Source organism: Lactuca sativa, chromosome 1, assembly GCF_002870075.4.
Source record: "Lactuca sativa cultivar Salinas chromosome 1, Lsat_Salinas_v11, whole genome shotgun sequence".
In the NCBI taxonomy this organism is placed as follows: domain Eukaryota; kingdom Viridiplantae; phylum Streptophyta; class Magnoliopsida; order Asterales; family Asteraceae; genus Lactuca; species Lactuca sativa.
This window is the reverse complement of record NC_056623.2, coordinates 121,675,705-121,700,970: the sequence shown is the minus strand read 5'-3', so window position 1 is coordinate 121,700,970 and position 25,266 is coordinate 121,675,705. Positions and strand designations below refer to the sequence as shown.

Below are 25,266 nucleotides of genomic sequence, written 5' to 3'. Positions count from 1 at the left end.
GATGATAGATGGAAGTAGAAGTTATGAGATAGAGAGCAGAGTGGAACTTGTTAAGTTCTTTAATTATAATGTTTAATGGTAACACCTAATATTTTAATTGTAATGTTTTTATGGGACCGTTTTTTTTAAACGTGGGTTAACACTCGATATGATTTTTATAACCATAACATTTAAAGAGTTTTAAAAAGTTAAAAAAAAAAACTTGGGGTGTTACACTCATATTCTCTACCTCTTCCTATATAACGAACTCCTATCTCTGCTTCACTGCCGCTAAATATGTACAACCATTCCAATAAAAATAGAACATATACTCCTAATACTCAAAATTGACTTTTAACTTTAGTTATATTGAATATTTTTGGTCCAAGGGTGCCCTTTTATTGCTAGAAATGTTGATAAAGTGCATAAAACTCAAAGGCATGAAATCTATGTTACTTTCTTTCAAAGTGTTAACTATTTGGTGATCGAATTAACCTTATAAACTCGGTTCCAAGTAGTCTACCTCTTTACTTCTTCTCAATATTTAAAGCTCTATAAAAAAGTAATTGAGGATCTTGAAAGAATGAGACTAAACTTTCTTTGGTGCTGGAAAAGGCAATCAAGTTGAGTTGGATGAACTTTCCATGGTGTACATCGGATTTATAGAGGCTTGTGCTTCCATATGACGGGGATAAATGAGATTGAGCCGCCGATACCTCTGGTTCCTTTTCAGCGAGTTCTGCGCAAACTTTGGGAGTCAAAAGTCTTTGCTCAGGTCCCTACAAACATTTTTAGAATAATTGAACCCTATCAAAATCAATTTGGTTTTGGGGTGGAGGGCGGTTCAAAACCGTATACTTACCAAGTTGGAACTCGCTAAAAGAGGGAAACTTGTGGATTTTAGCCTTTTTATTTCTTATAATCTTGTACGTGAATCTACAAAGAACATGTTCGTGACTTGTGTCTGGGCTCGAGAGGTTTGGAAGCTTATTGGATCTTGATGATATAGATTTGTCCATTATCATATATTTGAAACAATTTCTCTCGACTATGCACCCAAGCTTTCAATCACCATTGCAACGCAAATTGGCCTATAGTCTATTTGTGGCTTGTCTTTAGTTCATATAAAACATTAGAAATGACAAGGTATTCAATAATGTTTCCTTATGGCCCTCCTATTCTTTTTATGGATTAAGAATACAAGTGGAAAGTGATTTCTTTGTCGATATCTTTCAATCGACATATTTGGTGTAATTTTCCTTTTGCATGTTGTTAACTTTTTCAATAAAATATTACACGGTTCAAACAAAAAAAAACATAAAGAACAAAAAATATATTCCAACATTTTATATTTAACAAATTAACAATATTATTAATCATACTTTTAGTTTGTTTTATGTTAGGAGTCCAGATGTAATTTTTGGATTTTACTAGTTTGTAAAAAGGATCATCTTCTGTTCATTCTTGTCGTCATTAGCTTTTGATGTTGCACATGGCCATGGCCATGGATGCCTGAGCCTCCTCTTCTCTCATTTGTTTAAAACCCACTGCAAAATCCTGCCACCCTCCGCTGTCGCAGCCGGCCTCGCAATTCGACACCTGCCCCAAATGTCGATGTCACTTTGAGATTCGTTTCCCACCCTTCGCTCTCTTCCCTAGATAATAACAAATCTCTCTTCCACATCCACACTCCATCTCTCTCCCATTTTGCCATGGTGTCCTCGATTCTCTCATTTTCATGGCGTCTCTTACACCTGGGGTTCTATCCAAGCTCCTCCAAAACCTAGACAACCCAACCGCCAAAGTCGCCGGAGACCACCGCTCTCCTCTCCTCCAAGTCATCGGGATTGTTCCGAAGGATGACGTTTTCGATTTCGATAGGAAAAACAAAGGGTTTTATCTGAGAGTCTCGGATTCCATTCACTCAGCTTACGTTTCTGTAGCGGAGGCTGATGTTGATTTGATTCTGGGAGATAAGATCCAACTAGGTCAGTTCATACATGTCACTCGCCTCGATTTTGGCTCCCCTGTTCCGGTTCTTCGCGGCCTTAAACCGGTTCCTAAACGGCGTCCATGCGTCGGCGACCCGAAGGACCTGATCTCGAGTGATTCGTTAGTGATTCGGAGTAACAGTCGGGTTGATTTCTCTAAGAAGAAGAAAGAGGGAAAAGTGAAGGAGAGTAATAGTAATTCATCCAGAAGGCTTTCATTGGTAAATGTGAAGACTCGTGATGAACCGGAAACGAGAAGGTTGAGTTTGGATTACTCGTCGAGGAAGTCTTGGGACCGGAGTCCGGCGCCGGCGAGTAAACACCGCCGTTCTGGTTCAGATTCTAATGGCGGGTTGGGTACAAAATTCACAGAGCCTTCGTCTCCACTCTGTTCTACTCCGGTATATCTCAACTTTCTTTCACCATTATCATTACACTCAAATCCTGCATTAAATACTTGTACATTGTATAGGAAACTGCTTTGTAACTTGTACATTTCATGATGCCTTCGGATTAATGACTATATCATTAGCCTATTAAATGACCATTTCTGAACAGTGAACCTTAATTTCTTGAAATAGCCATTAATGTTACTTTATTGCCTTTTGATGTTGAGATTCATGTGGTTTTCTTATCTATTTTTAGATGTTTTTCAGCAACATTAAATTTTGTAACTTATGTTTGTTGATTTTTAGATATGTGTAAAGCAATACGAAAAGAAAGAGAAAATCACATGGAAGCATGAAAAGGAAATTTGTTTAATCTTACAAGTTTACAATATGCATTAGCAAAATGACATTGTATAAGTTTACAAATGATAATCAAGTAAAGAACTTGCTTTTTCGGTTTTGTTTTTATTTATTTGGTTTTATATTTTGGGGTTTCTGTGAAATCCTATGAAATTACAATATAACCCATATTTGTTTATTGAACTTTTAATGTCAAATATTTTTCAAAAAACAATTATGATTTAAATTTAATTAGGTTTTTATTTCCTAAAAATAAGTCGATAATCTTTCTATATTATTTTACTTTTAATGAGTTTTTATTATATTTAACCTTTTATTTTTATAAAAAAAATGGAATTTAATAATTTATCAAGTAGAGTTAAAGACCATACATTTTACTATTGTAAGGTTAATCTTATTAAAAAAACTTGTATTTTCTATTTTTCCGGATTAAAACCTCTAACTTTATTTTTTTTCCTTGAAGTATTTTTCAAAATTTTCCAAAAAAAAAAACCCTCAACTTTGTCTTTTTTTTTTTTTTTTTATTCGGAAAAAAGCCCTCAACCTTCAAACTGGTTTTGAAGAAACCCTCAATTTTTTTACTTTTTTTCCAAAAAACCCCTCACATTTTTCAAGATTTTTTGGGAAAAAAAATGACTAAAGGGCCGGATCGAAAAAATAAAAAAATACATTGTCTTTTTTACAAAAAATAAAGTTCGAAGTTTTAATCCGAAAAAACAAACAAAATATAAGGTCTTTTATATATTAACGGTTTCTTACCTACCGACCTTAAAATTACCTTAAAATTACTTAATTTGATTCAAAATTCAAAATGCACACATCTTTTTTTAAAACATATAATTTAAAATGTATTAATTACATTTCGAGCTACAATATATATATTTTTTTTCAGGTACGTTCGGGTAAGAAAGCTTCTTCAGTGAAGGATTTACCTCTAAAACCACCAAATTTAAATCTACCACCTCTTAGAAACAAAAACATAATAGTCTCCGAAAAATTAATAAACAAACCAATTAAAAAAGACTTGAAAACATCATTCGATTCCATTCCAACACCAATCCATCTCACCAAAATCCCAATCAATGCTAAAACGGCGTCGGATTCAAAAGTTTCATGGGATTCCGTTTCACCCACAGTCCGTGAACTTGGAAAGGTGTTTAATTAAACTTTTTTATTATTGATTTTTTTTTCCTGCCTTTTTAGTGATTTTGATGTGCTAATATTTATTTGGAACGTGACATTTCTTAGGATCTTATTGGACGTAGGAATTTGGGATTTTCGTATGCGGTAAATGCGTTAGAAGAAACATCGGTCATAGAGAACATCCTTCAATGCATGAGGTAAAAGTTTCGCAAATATAAAAATTTGATATGATTAATTATTTTTTTATTATATATGTAAATACATTATGTAGTTTTAGTAAATATTTTTTGTAATATAATTAATTAATTTTTATTTGCAAAGATAAAGATTTTAAAATATGTCGTGGATATAAGAATTTTACGTAAATAAACATAAGGTTGTAATGCAATTTTATATTACATTCCATGAAGGAACGAAAAAAAAAACACTAGGAATGAACATTCGTTTAATTCGATACCTAACAATTAATTTGTTATTTATTTATTTTTATTTTTTATTCAGTGAATTTGCAGAAATATGTGAACTTGCTGAGACATCTACAAATCCCCTCGAACAATTCTTGAACTTCTATCAGAAGCTTCAAACCTCATCTGCCATGGTCAACGTCTTAATTGACTCAAAGTCAACTCTCCATAAATCAAAAAGTCAAGCTTCATTGTGGGTACAAGCAGCTTTACAAACTAACCTTGCAAAGTTTACTTTGTTTACAATGGAAGAAAATCAAAAAATTCCACAAGCCGAGCGAAATTATCATATTGTCCTTGACACCGAGAAAATTCAAGTGGAAAACCGGTTACCTGAAAACAAGAAAAGCCCGAAAACAAACGAACCGGTTGCTTCTACAACACGGTGTGTTGGCCCTACCATGAAAAAAGAAAGGATAGAATTGTCAAATGGAAGTAGTCGATTAAAGGAAACGGCTAACTTAGCTGAAAAACTACTTTTGGCATCGAGGAAATGGTTTTTGAATTACTTGGAAGTTTCTTTAAACAAGGGGTTTAAATTGACGAAAGGAGAAGAGTCGGGGGTAGCAATTTGTCTTTTGGGACAACTCAAAAGGGTTAATCAATGGCTCGATGATTCGGTTATTGGGGACGAAAAGGTGGAAAATTTAAGGAAGAAATTATATACTTTTTTGCTTGAGCATGTTCGGAAGTAGATTTTGCTAAAAAAAGTTATTCTTCCGGGACCCTGTGGACCATACGGACTATACTGTCAGTATCATGAGAGATGTAAATCAGATGTTATCTGGTAGTTTAGGTCAAAAACAAATGACTAATGACTAAAGATGTGAAGGTGTAGGTGGCTCTAACTAAAACTAATGGAAGATGGAGAAAGATAAGTAGGAGAAGAAATTAATTAATGTAGCTTTTCATTTTTATTTTGAGCAAAATGTATGCATAACTTGCTACTACTTTAATTTGACCACTAGAATGGTGAAGAAAATGATGCATTTAGTTTGGTTTAGAGGCGTTTTGTGTTTATGTGTGATTCAAGCTTTTGGTTGAATACCCGTTATTTGATGGTGATTTCTTAGTGGAAAGTTGTAATGGTGAATTCTATAGGGTTGAATTGAAGAAATAGCAATGTACTTTTGTTGAGGTATTTATTATAACATTGTATTTTGAAAATACTTTCTAATTATAGTAATCTACCCTAATAAATAAGAATGATTTTGTCACATGTTATTCTCTCATTTAATTGGACACATGTCATTTTGTCATAATTTTAAGATATATTTATTTTCCACTTGTCATTTATTTCATTTTTCATTTTTAATATATCATTAATTTAGTTTCCATAAATTAAACCTACCATAACTATTAATTTTAAATTTTAAACTTTAAATTTCAATTTCAATTTCAATTTCAAATAAATTTACAGTTTAACCTTTGTGTTTAATATTTTGTTATAGTTAATCATTTTAATACACGAGTTTGATAACTAAATACAAAATTTTTATTTATTTATTTTTTGCATGTTTTTTCTTATAATTTTCAAATTCAAATAAACTTCCAATTTAATTGTTCATACTTAACATTTTCTTTTAATCAACCTGTATAATATATGGGTCTTACAACTAGTGTCTTATATTTGCAAAACAGTCGTCACAATTTTAATAGGGTGGATATTATAATATGCCAGCAAAAAGGAAAAATATTAAATGAAACCTTTTATTTGATATATTTTTAAAAGCAGAAGTTAATTTTTCTTATAAGGATATTCATTATGGTTATAAAATTTTCCAAAGCAACATATATTTTTAATTATATATTTTTCTTGTAAGGACCAATTTGTGAATGATTTATATTTTTAATTATATTTTACAAAGCAACATATTGACATAAAATTTTCCAATTTGTTGTTGCCCCTTCCTGGCTTCCTGATACATATATATATATATATATATATTTTTTTTTTTTTTTTTTTTTTTTTTTTTTTTTAATAAATTTGATGGATGGAATGCAACCCTTCCATCTAAACATGCACATTTGCGGTATTGGGTTGTTCTTGACACGGTCCGGCTTTTATACGGTCGGTTTCGGAGCGGTCTAGTTTTTTTTTTCGGACCGGTTTTGGGTCTTTTTTCGGATCGGTCTTTTTCGATGCTGTCTTTTTAGGGACCGAACACAGGATTGGACACGGTCTTTTTAGGTACGATCTCGCGGTCTTTCCGTGCGTCTTTTTCGGTTTTGTTTTAAGGTTTTTCAGGTTATTTCAGCTTGGTTTCAGTATGTGTTGTTTTTTTAGTTTCAATTTCGAGTTTTTCCCTTAACAAATAAGTGATTAACACCAAAATGATAGATTAAACTTTATAAAAAATGATACATTTTAATAAAAGAAAAAAAAAGAAAAAAGAAATGAAGTTAGATATTGTGTGATTAAAAATTATGTAATTTAGACAAAAATGATATATTTATAAATTTTGGCTTTCGTTTTTTTAGATCGTTTTCAGACTGGTCTTGTGGCAATCTGGGAGTGATCCGATCTTTTTCAGCATCGGTATTAGAACAGTTTTCTCGGACCGGTCCAACCTTTTTTATGACCGGTCTTTTTCAGTCCGGTCTCGGTCTTTTTTCAGGTTCGATCCAAGATCACTCCTTTTGTGTAGGTCTACTTCCATCACACTTACATCCTAATCAACTTTTCTCTTATTTCTCTTCTATATTTTATCCAACAATACATGAAAATTGTATTTTTTTTGCATCCCATTCAACCTATCTTATCATTATTTTTAATTTATATAAATTAAAAAATGTAAAATAAATAAAATATAAAAAATTTTCAAATAAAAAAACTAATACAAATAAGAAAGATCAAACTACATGGTCCTTGTGGTTTGCAGAAAATTGTTATTTTGGTCCAAAAAAGTTTGGACTAACACCATGTTATACCTCTTATATTAGGCAAATAAGTTAGTTAAGGGTAATATGGGAAATCATCTAATTAAAGAGTATCTTATTAGTGGGAGGGGTATTTTAGGCATTTTATAGTATTAGTTGTTTTGTCAGATAGTATAAGAATAGGGTAGTGGGCAGGGAGTGATCTATCTATCTTTTATGTGAAAGATTTATTCCTTGGGAGATTGGCTATCTCGAATCAGCTAAACTATAATTTGTTCCTGTAATCTTTTGGGTATATTTGAGGTTATCAATCAATATTTGAAGTTGTTGGTTGCTTTTATGTTATTGAATCTGTTCTTGTAAGTCCAGTTCATAACACACCACCGCTCCAACTTTTCATTTTGTTGTGAGATTGGTCCAAATTTATTTTGATTTTTTTTAAATGACGATTTTGCCTTTTATATTTTCATTTTCTATTTTTTTATATTATAATAACTAAAAAAGAAAAAAAAAAAAGAAAAACGTATATGTATTATTACCCCTACCCCCTCTTTTTCTCTCTTTCATTTATAAAAAAAGAAACACCACCACCATCTTATTCCAGTGACCGAGGACTCCAACAATGAGAGGATTTCCAGCGTCGAAGATGTTTTCTGACAACAAAACAAATGGGTCTGTCAACCAGAAGGTTTTATGTAAGATTCTGTTTCTTGTTATTTTTTTATTTTAGGCCTGTGAACCGGAATTGAAGTCAATTGTATAAAGGCTTTGGGTCTTAAGGAGGTAATGTTTAGACCGTAAGAAGCTAGGAATGTTTTGGGTTTAGTCTACTATGTTGGGCGTATAGGGTGTACGTTGGGTGTACTAGGCATTGATGATCGTATAGATTTAACCTGGTACACTAGGAGTACACTGGGCGTATGTGATCAGAACCTAAACCCTAGTTTTCGGGCTTTAAGCCCTATTTAAGATCCTTAACTTCCCTAAACCCTTTACATTCTCAGCCTCCACCTCTCCAACATCCTCCCTTGAAACCCTAACCCTAGTTTGAGCCTCGTGAGCAAAAGAAGGTGTTTTGAATGCTTTAGAGTGTTCTTGGTGCATCTTGGAGAAGAAGAAGCTCATTCGAGAAGTGTTGGTTGGATTGGAGCTTGTAGATCCAAACCTTGTTCACCTTGATCTTTCCTATGGAGGTATAAAACTTGAATCTTGATGATGCATTTGTTAGATCTAGCTAGTTTCGAGTATTATGAGCTTTTGATCAATTTAGTGCATAAAGTTTAGATCTTGAAATCCTGTGACCTTGTTATGGATAAAGTTGGAAAGTTTATCCATCTAATCATCATATCGATTTAGATATGAAGGTTGAAGACTTGGACTTAATGGATTAAGTTCAGAAAGATGCACTTTTGGTCCCTTTGAGTCTTAAAGACTAAATCTTGGATGTTTGGACCATCCTAATAGATAAACTTGGAACTTTATCTATTATGGAGCTATTAGGAACCATAAAAATGTGATCTTGGTCCTTCTATCCCTTCCATGCAAGAGTTATGATGTCTTAATGGATTAATAAGTTAGGGTTTTAGCTTTTGGACCTTTTCTAGCCATGGAAAGTCATAAAGATGGAAACTTTATGACTTAAGTCGATGTTTCGAGTTAGATCTAAGCTTTGGACAAAAGGACTTAGTGGATAAAGTGCTTAATGGAGGATTGAGAATAGGCCGCGTACGTTGGGCCTGAGTATTCCAGCCCGATGGCTGATTGGACCCGCTGCATGTTGGCTTTCCAGTCCGAGGATTGATTGGGCTTGGGCATTCCAATCCGATGATTGTGGGCCGTTATTCATGATTGCATGTTTATCGTATGAGGTATTTTGGGGGAACTTAGTAAGCTTTGTGCTTACCAAATTGTTTATGTTTTTCAGGTTTGATTGGTAACCGTGGGAAGGCGAAGGCAGGATTGTACATCCTCATTAGCAACATTGAGAATTCCGTGTTTCTTATATTACTCTGATTTTTTAATAAATGTATTTTGGAATAAACGGTTTTCTTAATAATGGATTTATAATTGGGAAGTTTTAGTTTAATAAATTGAAAATTTTTTGTTGTGAAAATGGGACGTTACATTTTTAGGATACGAGGAGTGGTTTTCGAAGACGAAGATCGACAGAGGTTTACAGAGGAAACATTCCGGTGACTTAGGCTTCTGACAACAAGGAACCAATCACCGTAGCAAACAAGTTTAGATCTGTCCATATTGTCCGTCTTGTTCTGGTAGTGGTGGTTAGATCGACAGTAGTGGAGACCCAAAAATCAAAACAAGGGTTTGTTAGGGTTTTCAGAAGCGGCGATAACACTGGAGGTTTTATACAAATGGTGGTGTCGTCTTGCTTCACCCCTTCATTTTCATTCTCACTTCACAACAGACAGAGGTGTAATAATGTCACACCCCCAAACCGGAACGACGGAAATGTTCGGGGGTGGTTGTCGTCATGCATAGTATCACAACAGTTATATCATAGCAAGCATAGTAAACACAACCAAGCATTGAATACATATATGAATAAGGTTTACATTGTCTTAGTACGTAGTTTTGTTCATGACAAAAGTAAAATGGAAAGACGTGACTCTAACGCGCTGGCTTCTCCAAAATCCTGGAAGTACCTGCCTACTAAATCCCTGAGAATACAAGCGGTTTTGAAAGAATATCAGCATAAAGCTGGTGAGTTCATAAGCATTTAGTTTTGGTGGAAAAATGTTTCTCTGATCATTTTGAAAAGTGTTCCTCAAGAAAATCCTATATTTTCTTATGAAAAGCGTGTTTGAAAGCCCATTACGTCCATGACTTCCTGATTCATACAAGATATGTACAATCCAAGGAGTCGTGGAATGAATATGAATATCCGTTAGTTACATGTAAAAAAACAATCCGTTTATGAAAAGTCGAGTTATCCTGGGAAAATCCTATATTTTCCCTAAAAGTTGATGGTTTGTTATCCGTTCTGAACTGAGGTGTACAAGTATCTACCATACTTATATCGATAAACGTAGTTTTCTTTTAAAAACCCTGGTTACTCCCAGTGAGGTATGTTTGCCTTATTATATAAATAAAACTGATAAAAGAAAACGTATTGAACTAAATCCTGAAGGTACTATTAATACCTTCCAGTAATCAAATCGGTTATTACTTTGAGGTTAGTTTACTTGATTCATTATTACAAAAGTAAATCTCTGCTATCTAGGTTGCGAGTGTCATGACCATAACTGACTGGATATGACCCGCAACGGCCAGTATCCTTTATGACTTTGCCACCCGTAGACCTGCCAGTCCGACTGTAGCTAGCAACAAGGTGCGGGATTGTCAGTCTCGTATATATCTATACACAACAATCACGTTCTCCCTACAAGAGACTCTGGTCACAAGTGCTAGTCCTACACTCTGTTTCTTGTGGTGAGTGTTACCAAGGATGTGTCTCCAACTTAGAATAACAAATTTACAAGTAATAATATAGAAATTCCTTTTGTGATTAACATGAATCTTTTATAAAACGATACATTTTGCTACCTGATTCAATAGTTCATTGCTCTAGTTTTGAAAACTGTTTCTACGAGTTGATTTGTTAATCGTTTGGTAAAACTGTTTTCCGTGTTAAAAAGTCAAGCTTCATTGTGGGTACAAGCTGCTTTACAAACTAACCTTGCAAAGTTTACTTTGTTCACAATGGAAGAAAATCAAAAAATTCCACAAACCGAGCGAAATTACCATCTTGTCCTTGACACCGAGAAAATTCAAGTAGAGAACCGGTTACCCGAAAACAAGAAAAGCCCGAAAACAAACGAACCGGTTGCTTCTAGAACACGGTGTGTTGGCCCCATGGTGAAAAAAGAAAGGGTAGAATTGTCAAATGGAAGTAGCCGATTAAAGGAAACGGAGAACTTAGGTGAAAAACTACTTTTGGCATCGAGGAAATGGTTTTTGAATTACTTGGAAGTTTCTTTAAACAAGGGGTTTAAATTGACAAAAGGAGATGAGTCGGGGGTTGCGATTTGTATTTTGGGACAACTCAAAAGGGTTAATCAATGGCTCGATGATTCGGTTATTGGGGACGAAAAGGTGGAAAATTTGAGGAAGAAATTATATACTTTTTTGCTTGAGCATGTTCGGAAGTAGATTTTGCTAAATAAAGTTATTCTTCTAGAACCCTGTGGACCATACTGTCAGTATCATGATAGATGTAAATCAGATGTTATTTGGTAGTTTAGGTCAAATACAAATGACTAATGACTAAAGATGTGAAAGTGTATGGTGGCTCTAACTAAAACTAATGGAAGATGGAGAAAGATATGTAGGAGAAATTAATTAAGGTAGCTTTTAATTTTTATTTTGAGCAAAATGTATGACATAACTTGCTACTTTAATTTGACCACTAGAATGGTGAAGAAAATGATGCATTTAGTTTGGTTTAGAGGTGTTTTGTGTTTATGTGTGATTCAAGATTTTGGTTGAATACCCGTTATTTGATGGCGATTTCTTAGTGGAAAGTTGTAATGGTGAATTCTATAGGGTTGGATTGAAGAAATAACAACGTACTTTTGTTGAGGTATTTATTATAACATTGTATTTTGAAAATACTTTCTAATTATAGTAATGTCTTATATTTGCAAAACAGTCGTCCTAGTTATAGTAGGGTGGCTATTATAATCTACCAGGAAAAAAGAAAAATATTAAATGAAACCTTGTATTTGATATATTTTTAAAAGCAGAAGACGTTAATTTTTCTTATAAGGATATTTGTTGTGGTTATATTTTTTGGAGCAATTTATCAATAACTTATATTTTTTGTTGAATCGGTGTCGCTAATTATATTTTACAAAGCAGTCATAAAATTTTCTAGTTAGTTGTTGACCCTTTCTGGCTTCCTTTTTTAAAATTTGATGGATGGAATGGAACCCTTCCATCTAAACTTGCACATTTGTGGTCTCTGACCGGTGTTGGATTGTTCTCAAAAAACGGTCAGATGTTTTTGCGGTTGGTGTTGGAGCGGTCTGATTTTTTTCGGACCGGTGTCTTTCAATCCAATCTTTTTTTGGGACTGATCTCGGTCTTTTTTGGTCGGTCTCGCGGTCTTTCGGTGCACCTTTTTTTATTTGGGTTTTTTAAGTCCGGTTTCAGTATTTGTTGGTTTTTTTAATTTCGGTTTTGAGTTTTTACCTTCACAAATATGTGATTAACACCAAAATGATAGATTAAACTTTACTAAAAGTGATACGTTTTAATAAAAAAACAAAGAAAGAAATGAAGTTAGATAGTATGTGATTAAAAATCGTATAATTAAGACAAAAATGATGTATTTATAAATTTAGGCTTCCGGTCTTTTTTTTGATCGGTTTCGGATCAGTAGATCGGTCTCCAGTCGATCTCGGACTGGTCATGTGGCAATCTCGGAAAGATCCGATCTTTTTCGGTACTGGTCTCAGAACAATCTGGTTTTTCTCGGACCGGTATTGGATGGTCTTGAGCCGGTCTTTTTCGGTCCAACATTTTTTATGACCAATCTTTTTTCAGTTTGGTCTTTTTTCGGGTTCGATTTGATATCAGTCCTTTTGTACAGGTCTACTTTCATCACACTCACATCCTAATCAACTTTTTTCTTCTTTCTCTTCTATCTTTTTTTCAACAATACATACAAATTGTATTTTTTTCCAACACATTCAACCTATTTGTCATATCATTATTTTTAATTTATATAAATTAAAAAATATAAAATAAAATAAAACATAACATTTTTTTAAATAAAAAAACTAATATAAATAAAAAAGATCAAACTACAAAAATGGTTCCCGAGGTTTGCATAAAATTGTCATTTTGGTCTCGGACCGGTCGTGTGGCAATCTCGGAAAGATCCGATCTTTTTCGTCTCAGATTGTTTTTCTCGGACCGGTCTTGGATGGTCTTGAGCCGGTCTTTTTCGGTCCAACCTTTTTTATGACCAATCTTTTTTCAATCCGGTCTTTTTTCGGGATCGATTTGATATCAGTCCTCCTTTTGTGCAGGTCTACTTTCATCACACTCAAATCCTAATCAACTTTTTTCTTCTTTCTCTTTTATCTTTTTTTCAACAATACATACAAATTGTATTTTTTCCAACACATTCAACCTATTTTTCACATCATTATTTTTAATTTATATAAATTAAAAAATATAAAATAAAATAAAACATAACATTTTTTTAAATAAAAAAACTAATATAAATAAAAAAGATCAAACTGCAAAAATGGTTCCTGAGGTTTGCATAAAATTGTCATTTTGGTCCAAAAATATTTGGACTAACACCACCGCTCCAAACTTTTTATTTTGTTGCGAGATTGATCCAAATTTATTTTGATTTTTTTTAAAATGACAATTTTGCCCTTTATATTTTCATTTTCTAATTTATTTTTATATTACAATAACTAAAAAAGGAAAAAAGAAAAACGTATATGTATTATCACCCCACCCTTCTCTTTCTCTCTCCCATTTATAAAAAAAGGAAACACCACCACCATCTAATTCCTATCACTATTCCAGTGACCGAGGTTTCCAATAATGAGTGGATTTCCATCACTGAAGATGTTTTCTGACAGCAAACTAAAAGGGTTTGACAACCAGAAGGTTTTATGTAAGATCATGTTTTCTGTCATTTCTTATTTTAGGGTTGTGGGCCGGAAGTCGACTGTATAAAAGATTTGGGTCTTAAGGAGGTAATGTTTAGACCTTCTGGAAGGAGACAATGATGGTTGCGAGATCTTAACCTTTAAATTGTGTTTTGGGCCGAAGGGTAAAAAGGGGAAAGTCATAGGCCAATTTCTTTCATGAAATATGGATTTTTGTTCGGGAAGTTTTTAGTCCAATATATCTAGATAATATTGTGGGGATCTTCAATACCTTTTTGCGGATATAGAGATCGTCGAAAATGGAGTTGGAACGAAGAAGTTGTGACCGTTAGAAGTAGGAATGTTTTAGGTTTAGTCTAGTACGCTGAGTGTACAGGGTGTACGCTAGGTGTACTAGGCATGGATGATTGTGAAGATTTAACCTGGTACACTAGGCGTGCCAGGAGTACGCTAGGCGTATGCGATCTGAACCTAAACCTTAATTTCGAGGTTTTAAGCCCTATTTAAGCTCCTTAACTTCCCTAAACCCTTTCAATTCTCAGCCTCTACCTCTCCAACATCCTCCCTTGAAACCCTAACCCTAGTTTGAGCCTTGTTAGCAAAAGAAGGTGTTTTGAGTGCTTTGGAGTGTTCTTGGTGCATATTGGAGAGGAAGGAGCTCATTCGAGAAGTGTTGGTTGCACTAGAGCTTGTAGATCCAAACTTTGTTCACCTTGATCTTTCCTCTGGAGGTATAAAACATGAATCTTGATTATGCATTTGTTAGATCTAGCTAGTTTTGAGTATTATGAGCTTTTGGTCAATTTAGTGCATAAAGTTTAGATCTTGAAAGTATGTGACCTTGTTATAGATAAAGTTGGAAACTTTATCCATCTAATCATCATATTGATTCAGATCTGAAGGTTGGAGATTTGGACTTAATGGATTAAGTTCAGAAAGATGCACTTTTGGTCCCTTTGAGACTTAAAGACTAAATCTTGGTTGATTGGACTATCATAATGGATACAATTGGAAACTTTATTCCTTATAGAGCTATTAGGAACCATAAAATTATGATCTTGGTCCTTCTATCCTTTCCATGCAAGAGTTATGACGTATTAATGGATTAATAAGTTAAGGTTTTAGCTTTTAGACCTTTTCTAACCATGAAAAGTCATAAAAATGAAAACTTTATGACTTAAGTCGATGTTTTGATTCTAGATACGAGCTCTGGACAAAAGGCATTAATGGATAAAGTGCTTAATGGAGGAGTGAGAACAGGCCGCATAAGCTGGGTCTGGGTATTCCAGCCCGATGGCTGATTGGACCCGTTGCATGTTGACATTCCAGTCTGAAGATTGATTGGGCCTGGGCAATCTAATCCGATGATTATGGGTCATTATGCATGATTGTATGTTTTTCGTACGGGGTATTTTAGGGGAACTTACTAAGCTTTATGCTTACCCAATTGTTTATGTTTTTCTGGTTTGACCGGTGATTGTGGGAAGGCGAAGGTGGGATTGTACACACTCATCAGCAACATTGAGGATTCCATATTTCTTATATTATTGTGATTTTAATAAATGTATTTTGGAATAAACAATTTTCTTAATAATATATTTATAACTGGGAATTTTTACTTTAATAAATTGAAAATGTTTGGTTGTGAAAATGCGACGTTACATTCTAAGGATATGGGGAATGGTTTTTGAAGACGAAGATCGACAGATGTTTATAGAGGCAACATTTTGGTGACTTAGGTTTCTAACAACGAGGAACCAATCACCAGAGCAAATAGGTTTAGATCTGTCCATATTGTTCGTCTTGTTCTGGTAGTGGTGGTTAGATTGGTGGTAGTGGTGACCCATAACTCGAAACAAGGCTTTGTTAGGGTTTTCAAAAGCGGCAATGACGCTGGAGGTTTTATACAAACCGTGGTATCATCTTGCTTCACCCCTTCATTGCCATTCTCGCTTCACCACAGATAGAAGTGGAATAAACTCAAGCAATAGATGGAGGAAACTTAGAACCGGTGACGAATGACCCTAGTCAACTCTTCTCGCTAGTACGAACATATCCAGTGACAAAAATTGAGGGGGAAGGAGATCATATGAGTAGGAGAAGAAGGAGATCATATGAGTCAGAGAAGAAGGATATCATCATCGTTCTCACTTCACCCCTTCACAAACGGAGATCACCATCGTTCTAGGAGAAGACCGACGACCTAGGGTTTCGACGTCAAGATATGTAAATGTTGGTGGTGTTTGTTAGAGGAATCTGGAGACGTTTCTGGCGATTGAGGATCTGGAGATAGGGGATGAAGGGAGAGTGAGGTGTTGGTTCAGTTATGGTCTAATTTTTTTTTAGATCGGAGGTTTTTTTTTTTTGTCTTCGCTGGAAAATCGAGGGTGTTTAGACTAGAGGTTTCCAGGAGGTGCTCGTGGTGTTGACATGACATGGTGGGAGTTTACAAATCTGATACTTGAGTTTGAATTGCATACCTGGAAAATTTTGTTTGAGTTTACTTGGTGGTGGTGGCGGTGGTAACCAGTGGTGCTGATGCTTTTGGTGACGAAGTTGACCAGTGGCGGTGGTGTTGACCGGTGGTGATGGTGTTCACCGAAGGGTAAAAGGTGAAGAATAGGGAAAACTGGTCTAGTAGTAGGAAACAAAAGGGGGAGGAGTTGGGATGGGGTATATTTTTCCTTTTGCTTTTATTTTTTAATCGTTTTACTAAAAGAAAAATAAAAAACAAAATTATAAGATCAAAACCGTTAATTTAAATATTTAAAAAAAAATTGAACCAAAACCGCATCAAAAAGAAAGTTTTGGACCAGTGGTGCTAGTCTAACCCTTTTTGGATCAAAGTGATAATTGTCAACTAACCATAGGGACCATTTTTACAATTTTGTCATAAAAAACACTAAACTGCAAAAATGGTCCATGTGTTTAGCTCAAAATTGCCATATTGGTCTAAAAAGTTTTAGACTAGCACCACTCGTCCAAAATAAGAATTGTATTATGGTTTTGGGACAAAAGTTTTTTTTTTAAATGACTGATTTACCCCTTTTTAATTTGTTTTTTTTTTTCATTTTCCTTTAATTACAATAGTAAAAAAGAAAAATACTACTCTACCCCTCCTATTTCTCTTTAACACACACCAATCCATCTCTCCCCACTCTATTGTCAACAAGAATGCATCGACCACCACCATGACATTATCTCTAAAAACACAGTCGACAACCATTTCATTCTCGTCGAAAACACCGACGATGGACATAAAGAAACATATAAAAAAGAATAAACACCACCGACCACCCTTTCGCACGTCCGTCTACATCACTCTCCATCTCTTGTTATCTCCCTTCTCATATCCTGAAACACTAACATCGTCAGACCGCCACTGTTTCATCAACTTCATGCTGCCATATCAGATCCAACAATACCACCATCTATTGATTGCAAGAGGGAAGAGGGAAAACCGATCTGCCACTTTATGTTACTTACAATCCTTCTTACTAGTTTTATGCTAAGAATACCGAACAGGAAGAACTTAGAGTGATACACATGAATTACAGAGAAACACGTGCAAAAGGAAAGGTAAAAGGTACTTTTAAGTTGGAGTTAACCATAAAAATTAACGATGTTAGCGAAAATGACCGGTGCTGAAACATTTCAAAATCTTAAGGGTTATCCATATTCAACTCCTCAATAAGACTACTGATGATATTTTTTGCGAACCACAAGGACAATTTATGTAATTTATCTAATTATAATAAATATGAGATTACATGGTGTAAAGAGGATACACAAGTGGGCCAAATATGACCCAATATATACAATACATTAAATGGGACGAAATATGAGCCAATATATACAATAAAATTATACGTATAAGATGTACACTAACAAAAAAGGGAAATTGACTTATTAGAGTTAGTATCTTTTCATTTTGTTCATATTTTTTTGAAACGGAAAACTAACTAACTTACTCGTAAATAACCACCTATGTCTCCACCGGGACTTGAACCCATGACCTCTCATATGAGAGAGTCACTCCATACCGTTAGGTTATTGGCCATTTGGTAACTTTTTTTTTTATTTACATATGGGTAACTTTTTTTTGTACACATCTAGGTAACGAACTTGTTGGAGGTGTTCACATATAAACATTATGACCGACTGTAGCAAGGTAAAAGTTACATGGAATATAAGCGACAAAGATAATTATCTAGAAAGGTAATGAACTATTGATTTTGTTCACATTTAGGCAATTTTGTTTTTTGTTCACATATAGGCAATTTTTTTGTTTACATTTGACCATCCAACTTGTTGAAGTTGTTCACATAATAGCATTGTTTCATAAATTTAAATCAGTAGTTAAAGTCTTTAATCTAATTTGTTGAAGTTGTTCACATAATACCATTATCTCTGAAATCGAGATACTTGGTTCGATCGGACACAAGAACATCATTTGTTTCTTAGGGCGGTGTTCGAAGCAGATGATTAAACATCTGTTTTATGATTATTATCCTAATGGAAGCTTGAGCTCACTTCTCTATGATGCAGGTACTAGGAAACGAGGAGTAAAGTAGGAGACTATGTACGAGGTTATACTAGGCATGACTCATGCTCTCGCGTATCTACGTCATGACTGTGTGATCATAGAGCTGTGAAAGCCATGAATGTGTTATTGGGTCCAAACCTAGAGCCATACCATGGTGATTTTAGGCTGGTTAGACTTGTTAGAAAAGACCAAAACTAGAAATCACAGTTGGCTCCCACTCTCCCACTTATTAAATCTTGTGCCTAGTCTCATACTATGCTCCTCGTTTCCCAGTCCCAAAACAATGAATGAGTGAGCTCAAGCTTCCATTAAGATAATAATCGTAAAACAAAAGTTTAATCGTTTGGTTCGAACCCCACCCTAATAAACAAATGATGTTCTTGTATCAGATGGAACCAAGTGTCTCGATTTCAAAAACAACGGTATTATGTGAATAGCTTTAACAATTAGGATGGTCGAATGTGAACAACAAAAGAAATTGCTTAGATGTGAACAAAACTAATAGTTCATTACCCTCATCGGTAATTATCGTTTCCACGTACATGCCACATAAGTTGTAATTTGTTACAACCGATCATAATGATTATATATGAACACTTCCAACAAGTTCGTTATCTAGATCTATATAGAAAAAAAGTTACTCAATTGTGAACAAAACAAAAGGGTAATTATCTTGGTAAATCAATATCCAAACAAAAAAATGTCTTAAAAAAATTGAAAGGAGAATGTCGTAATAAAAGTAAATAAGATCGGTATGCTATAATAAACAAACTATTAATAAAAGTCCATTGTTATTGTTCACAGTCCAAATTATACACATTGATCTTACATAAGTGTAGTTAATTCTAAAAAGTATCAAAATCCAAAAATACCGACCAAAGTATTTAGTTATTTGTCAAGTAAAAGGTGTTGTGCGATGCTGGATGTGGTGATGATATCTTCGGCTTAGGTCTTGCGCTGGCAGACTTGGCCAATGCCTTCATTCCTCTGCAGTATTTCATGTGGCTGTGAAGCTTCTCTGGATTGAACTGCCTGCCGCACTGCCTGCATTGATGACATCAAATGTACTCATTTTCATGCATAGTACAGAAGTCTAGTGCAGTCTCATGGTTATGGGAATTGGTACTATTCTTATCAGAAGTTTAAATACTTCTTATGTTAAAAGGTACTTCGTGGGGTGAACAATGACTATACATACACTTCTTGTATAACTTTGACTACTTAAAGTCAAATATATATACTGATTTTTTTCAGTCTTATACACATATGGTCTATATACTTACGAAATTCAATACCAAGTTCTAATCGGTTTTAAGGGTTTCTCAAAATATCTTCACAATTAATTCCATGTTAATTTTAAGACATAAAGGTAGGTTTAATTTGGCCACAAAAATCAATCCACAATATACAAACTAAATGAACTTACGAGCAATTCGGGCCATTAATAGGCTTATGATTAGCAGCTCTCGAGGTTTTGATGTTATTTGACTCCTCCTTCTTACTCTTCTTTGATCCATTTATCCCATCAAAACTTTTCTCGTAACCCTTATACTTCTGTTCTTTACTTATTTGCCCGAAGTTATTCTCAGAAACCGAAGTTACTGTAGAAGTCCTACCACCTTTCCTTTTGTTGATCGCCACCACAGCCTTTTCGTCCGTGTTAGCAGTCCCACAAGTGATCCAGTTTCGCAACATATGTGATGCTCTTGAGCCTGAAAAACGACCTGATTTTCCAAACAAATAGAATGGTAATGCTGAAGCTTTCAAACAACTGTTTACACTTTTATTCCCACCTTTCTTGTGTTTATCGTTATTACTGTTGTTGCTGTCATCTGTATTCTTGTTGAAGAATATCTTGTTTAGGGAATTATTCTCATTTTTGTCTTTTGGGTTTTGTGTTATTTCTTTGTCTTCAGATGTGTCTTGATTCTTTGTTGTGTCTTCGGTTGTGACGTTAGAGACAAAGGAAGATTCTTCTATTTCAAAGGACGTATCTATTGAGAAAACTAGAGGATCTTCTTTCTCGGTTGATGGGTATTTTGGGGATTTGACGTTTACTTCAAAAGTTGGCGAATTTTTCAGGTCAAAGACTTCTTTCTCGTTGTATGGATTAATATCTGTGAATCAATCAGACGCTGAAAATGAGAAGAAAAGAAGGAGCTTCGTTCATAAGTCATCAATAATACTAGTGTTTTTTTTTTTCATTCTATGGATCATGAATATTTATTTTTTTCTTGAACCAAAAGAGGGTGTGCTTTTTTATAGTTAAGTGCAAATGGTATCTTTGAGATTGGAAAGATTATGTAAATTATTAAAAGTAAGATAAAATTTACCATTATTTAATGTTGTTGAGGAGATTTCTGATCCTTTCAGAACATATTGATTGTCACAAATAGGGGTAATGAGATCGTCATCCAGTAGGTCTTGCCAAACGTATCCCCCTTTGTACATTCTGCATTGTTTAAATAGAAACAAATAGAATAATAAATGAATGATTGTTTTAGTTTTATAATTATTAATTTTTCTTTAAACAATTATTAATATATTTTTTTTTAAACGGCATTAATATTTTTATATAACTTCAAATTAATATATGTGATTTTGGAAGCTTTAATGAACAGAATCCAAAACATTATTACAACAAACCAAACAAACCAAGCTTTGTTATTTTGACCTAGTAGCTAAAGTAACTGATACACGGTACTTATTAGCTAAAATGTTAGTTTTTACCTAATAAACGAACTGATAAAAAATGACATTTGGTAAAATCTAGGTGATAAGGTAGTTTGAAAAAATATAAAATGATATAAAACGACATTTAAAAATATTTTTTTATAATTAGTTAAGGGTATACTTGAAATTTTTTAAAAAAGATTGTGAAGGCCAAAAATACAACTTAAGCTATTTTTTGGTTTGGTTTTTCAAATATTACAACTTAAAAAACGTCAAAAAATAAACCATTATTGATAAGCAAACTCAACATTTAACAGTTATATAATTATTTGTTTTAGAAGTAAGAACATGCACATACTTTTTTTTATTGCTCCTACATGTCAATTACATGTGAAAAATAAATATAATAACATTACATAAATAGAATAAAATTATATTTGAAAAACCTCTTACTCTAGAAGTTGCTAATTAACATGTTTGTTGAAAAAGATTGCTTTAGAAAAAAAAAATCGCCAATAGAGCTTTTACATAATACAAGCTTTTACATAATACAAGTCTTAAGAAAAGCTCCACAAAAACCCATATCGTTATGACAGTGTACTAATTAATCACACGGTTTTATTACATACAACGGTTACTTAATAAATAAATAACCAAATCGATGTCCGCTTTGGCCTCTTTGTTTGAAATAATTCACTAATTTGTATAGAAATAAAAACGAACCTCTTGTATGACCAAGCAAAACGCTCTGGCATGTCTTCTCCTCTGAGTTCTGATAACCAGCTTTTAACATCTACAAAATTATAGTAACTTTTCAAAAATCATTAAATTATAAGGTAAGACATTACGAATATTCCATCATCGATTTTTATATATTCTTTTGTAATAGCAAGCCTTAAAGAATTTTGAGTAATAAATTGGAAGAAAGTGCAAATTTACACAACGTAGTATTATATTACGCATTATGCAGTCGATGCATCTTAAAATACAATGTTTTGTTTATGAATTACTGACCTCTTAAGTAAACTCCATGATATGAGACTTGATGGATGCGCATGAGATGGGGTTGCTCGATACCACCATTACGGCTAAGATAATATACAATATGGACTCTTCTTACTTGACCACCACCACCACCGCCACCACCACCACCACCACCGGTGAGTTGTGCCACCATCAATTTTCTGCAATGGGGAGGGCCAAGGCAAGACAACAACAAGAAGCCACACTTCCCTATTAGAAAAAAGTTAATAAAAATAACAAGAAAAGCTAGAAGACATATAATATGGAAAGGATAATGTCGTTTGCCGGCCAAAAAAAGACAGAATTTTGAAGTCTTAGGTAGGCAAACATAGATTTAAGAAGGATCTTCTCTTCATACGAGATAAATTTTTTTCACACTAAAAGACACATGTGACAAGACAAAGAACGCACCAACCTTATTGCCCAATAATCGTTATACGTCATAATGGAAAGTTTGATCTAAATTAGCGGCACCTCAAATGGCCTCTATACGAATCAAAAGCATTCTAGAGAGTTTAATATTTCTCAAAATATTCTTTAATTAATTAGTAGTATGAGTATAAGATATTCGAGAACACAACGCAATAATTAATATTTTAAAATGTTGTATTGTACAATTATATAATACATAAATTGTTGTATATAACAAAAAATTATTGTATACGAGTCACTTCCCATTTGAAAAAAAAGCCCGCAACTTTCTTCGGTATCTACTATTTTTCCATTTTCTGTAATTTTTTATACACTTTTACTCCAATTACGTTTATAATTAACCCCAAAAATATTTATAATTAACCTTTCTTTGAAGTTTTCAATCTTTTAGCAACAGACTTGATAGTTGATACAGTTATAAAAAATTAAAAAATCATCCACCATTCATTTGGTTAATATTTGATTTCATTAATTATTGCTGATACCTTAAAGATTATAGATTTAAAGCCCTATTCAATTCCGTTTGTAGAAAGCCAATGGTATACAGTTTTTAACTCTAGTTAAAAAAAAAGAAAAAAAATAAGTTAATCCAGTGTTGATCGCATGATATGAAACAATTCAAAATGAATTTGATGTTTTAACGTGGTGGCTTCTCCAAAAAAAATGAAAAATGAAAAGTAAATAAATCATATTTGACCTTTTGAAGCTACGTTCATTTGCAAAGGCCAGTTCTTCCATGATCAGCTTCACTGGTTACCAGATCAACCTTCTCTTTTTGTTTCTTTAATTTTTTCTTCCTGCATATGGTGACAACTAATTTTCAATCCAACAAAAATATATTCACAGGGGTTATTTCAAAATTAAACTTATTAATTTTACTTATGATCCAAGTTCAATAATTGAAAGTAAATACAAATACCTACACATCAAACATTAAACATTCATCAAGAATGAAACAAAGGAAGAAGGAAATATACCAATGATATTTGAACGAATGGACGAAAAAGTCTTACCTTCTCAATCCCCAGCCTCTAAACGATCACAATCACTATTACACGATCAATTCTAATATTTGACGGAAAATTTATGTTTCGAAGAAGCTTAATTAAGTATGCTTATATATATGCACAGATAAAAACGAAGAGTTAGTTGTGGGGTTTGATCAAGACAAAAGAAGGTTATCTGCAAGATGGTGATATCCACGCAGTTTGTAGAAAAGTCTGCGTGCCGTTTCAGCCCAGATGATTGTTTATAAGTTGGGTTTCGTTTTGAAGGCAATTGATAACCAAAAAAAGAAAATGTAACCCATGAGTCATATTTATTTACTATGTAATTTATATATTTTTTTATTGTTGGATCTTTAATAATCCGTAACTATTATATTGACAAGTTTTAAGCAGCTGACATCATCTGTGCCAAGATTTTGAGGTTAAAAAATATGAATTCATTTCTATTTGTCAAATTTAAAATTATATAAACTCTAGTTGCTTAAATTTTTCTTAAAGTAATGTAGATGACATAATATCTTCATTGAATTAATATGGGTAAACAATTAAATTAAAATACAATATAAAAATAAAAAAAACCGTACCATCAATGGTGGTCAATGGTGGAGCATTAGCATGACATCCAGCATGGAATTCTACATATCATCCGCTAGACACCGGTGAGAGACAGGAATTAATATGTAGTTTTATTGATTCAGCTAGGTTCATTTGTTTAAAGTATGTAGTTTCATTGATTGAGTTAGGTTTCTTTGTTTAAATTAATTATTGTGTTATTGTATGCATAAATTTGAGCCAATCAAAATTTAAAATAAAAATAAATAATTAAATAAATAAATAAGGGTAAATAGGTAATTTGATAACTAGTTTCCACAAATAATATCCTATAATTATGGTAACCGTTGACTCTTCTTAGCTATATCCCTAGTAAATCGCAAGAAGCACAAATATATTTATAATATTCAATCGGCATCAAGATTTAAAACCCTAAATTGAAGCTAGTATCGTTTTTTCCTATTTTTCTCTCTAGGGTTTTTGAACAAAATGTATGAACAGGGAATAGTGAGGCAAATCAATACCCCAAGGTTGTTGACGGATTGGGTTTTCCTTTTCCTCGAACCAGATGATTTCTCAGCTTCATCATCTTGCTTTGTCGAGCTTAAGCCTAATTCAAGAATATGTATCAGGAAAAAAGAATTCAAGAAACACCCAAAACAAAGAAACCAACATCCCCCCTCTCTATTTCCCCTTTTTCTCTTTCTCGATTTCTTGTTGGTGTGCACAATATCCACCATTGATCTGTTGTTGTTGAACGGAATGTATGACCAGGGAATAGTGAGGCAACATGTGAGTACCACCAGTTTGAGTGGCGGTAGTGCAAGTAGTGTGGCTTTACCGGCGAAGTTGTCTACCACACCGATGTTGGCTCTCCCGGCTCCTGACGGGCTAGTTCAACCAGTAGGTGGTGACCCTTTTGCTGTTTCGTTAAGTGTCCCACTACCTGCTTATGTCTAAATGGTGGACATTGAAAAGAAACAACACTTGCTTGTTCAAGAACAAATGGTTTGGAATCAGTATGTGAGAGATGGAATGCAATGTCAAGTTAGTTTGGCTAAAATCAATAATGGTGGGTATGTTGCACCGGGTCAACCACCCATGATGCCTTATGGAGCTCCACCTGTAAACGGATCCGGGTACTACTATCCTACTTACTAAATATCTACATACG

General features: G+C 33.7%; 2 protein-coding genes across 5 annotated transcripts; one reads left to right on the top strand and one right to left on the bottom strand.

Moving 5' to 3' along the window:
* Positions 1 to 1,443: 1,443 nt before the first annotated feature.
* Positions 1,444 to 5,329, top strand: LOC111880150 (uncharacterized). Its single transcript, XM_023876550.3, has 4 exons — positions 1,444 to 2,371; positions 3,612 to 3,872; positions 3,968 to 4,059; positions 4,364 to 5,329. The coding sequence occupies exons 1-4, from the start codon at positions 1,718 to 1,720 to the stop codon at positions 5,019 to 5,021; spliced, it is 1,665 nt and encodes a 554-aa protein (XP_023732318.1). The 5' UTR covers positions 1,444 to 1,717; the 3' UTR covers positions 5,022 to 5,329.
* Positions 5,330 to 19,134: 13,805 nt separating this feature from the next.
* On the bottom strand, positions 19,135 to 23,805 carry LOC111880155 (protein SOSEKI 1). 4 transcript variants are annotated; one of them, XM_023876560.3, is made up of 8 exons: positions 23,547 to 23,805; positions 23,231 to 23,330; positions 22,093 to 22,311; positions 21,802 to 21,871; positions 20,739 to 20,857; positions 20,199 to 20,522; positions 19,832 to 20,129; positions 19,135 to 19,449 (listed from the first exon to the last, which is right to left on the bottom strand). In XM_023876560.3, exons 2-8 carry the CDS (start codon positions 23,247 to 23,249, stop codon positions 19,290 to 19,292), a joined length of 1,209 nt encoding a protein of 402 aa, XP_023732328.2. In that variant the 5' UTR covers positions 23,250 to 23,330; positions 23,547 to 23,805; the 3' UTR covers positions 19,135 to 19,289. The 4 variants fall into 4 exon arrangements, with proteins under 4 accessions (XP_023732328.2, XP_023732326.2, XP_042756015.1 ...); XM_023876558.3 differs by having other exon boundaries at positions 19,832 to 20,522; XM_042900081.2 differs by having other exon boundaries at positions 19,136 to 19,449; positions 19,832 to 20,522; positions 22,093 to 22,262.
* Between the last annotated feature and the right edge of the window lie 1,461 nt (positions 23,806 to 25,266).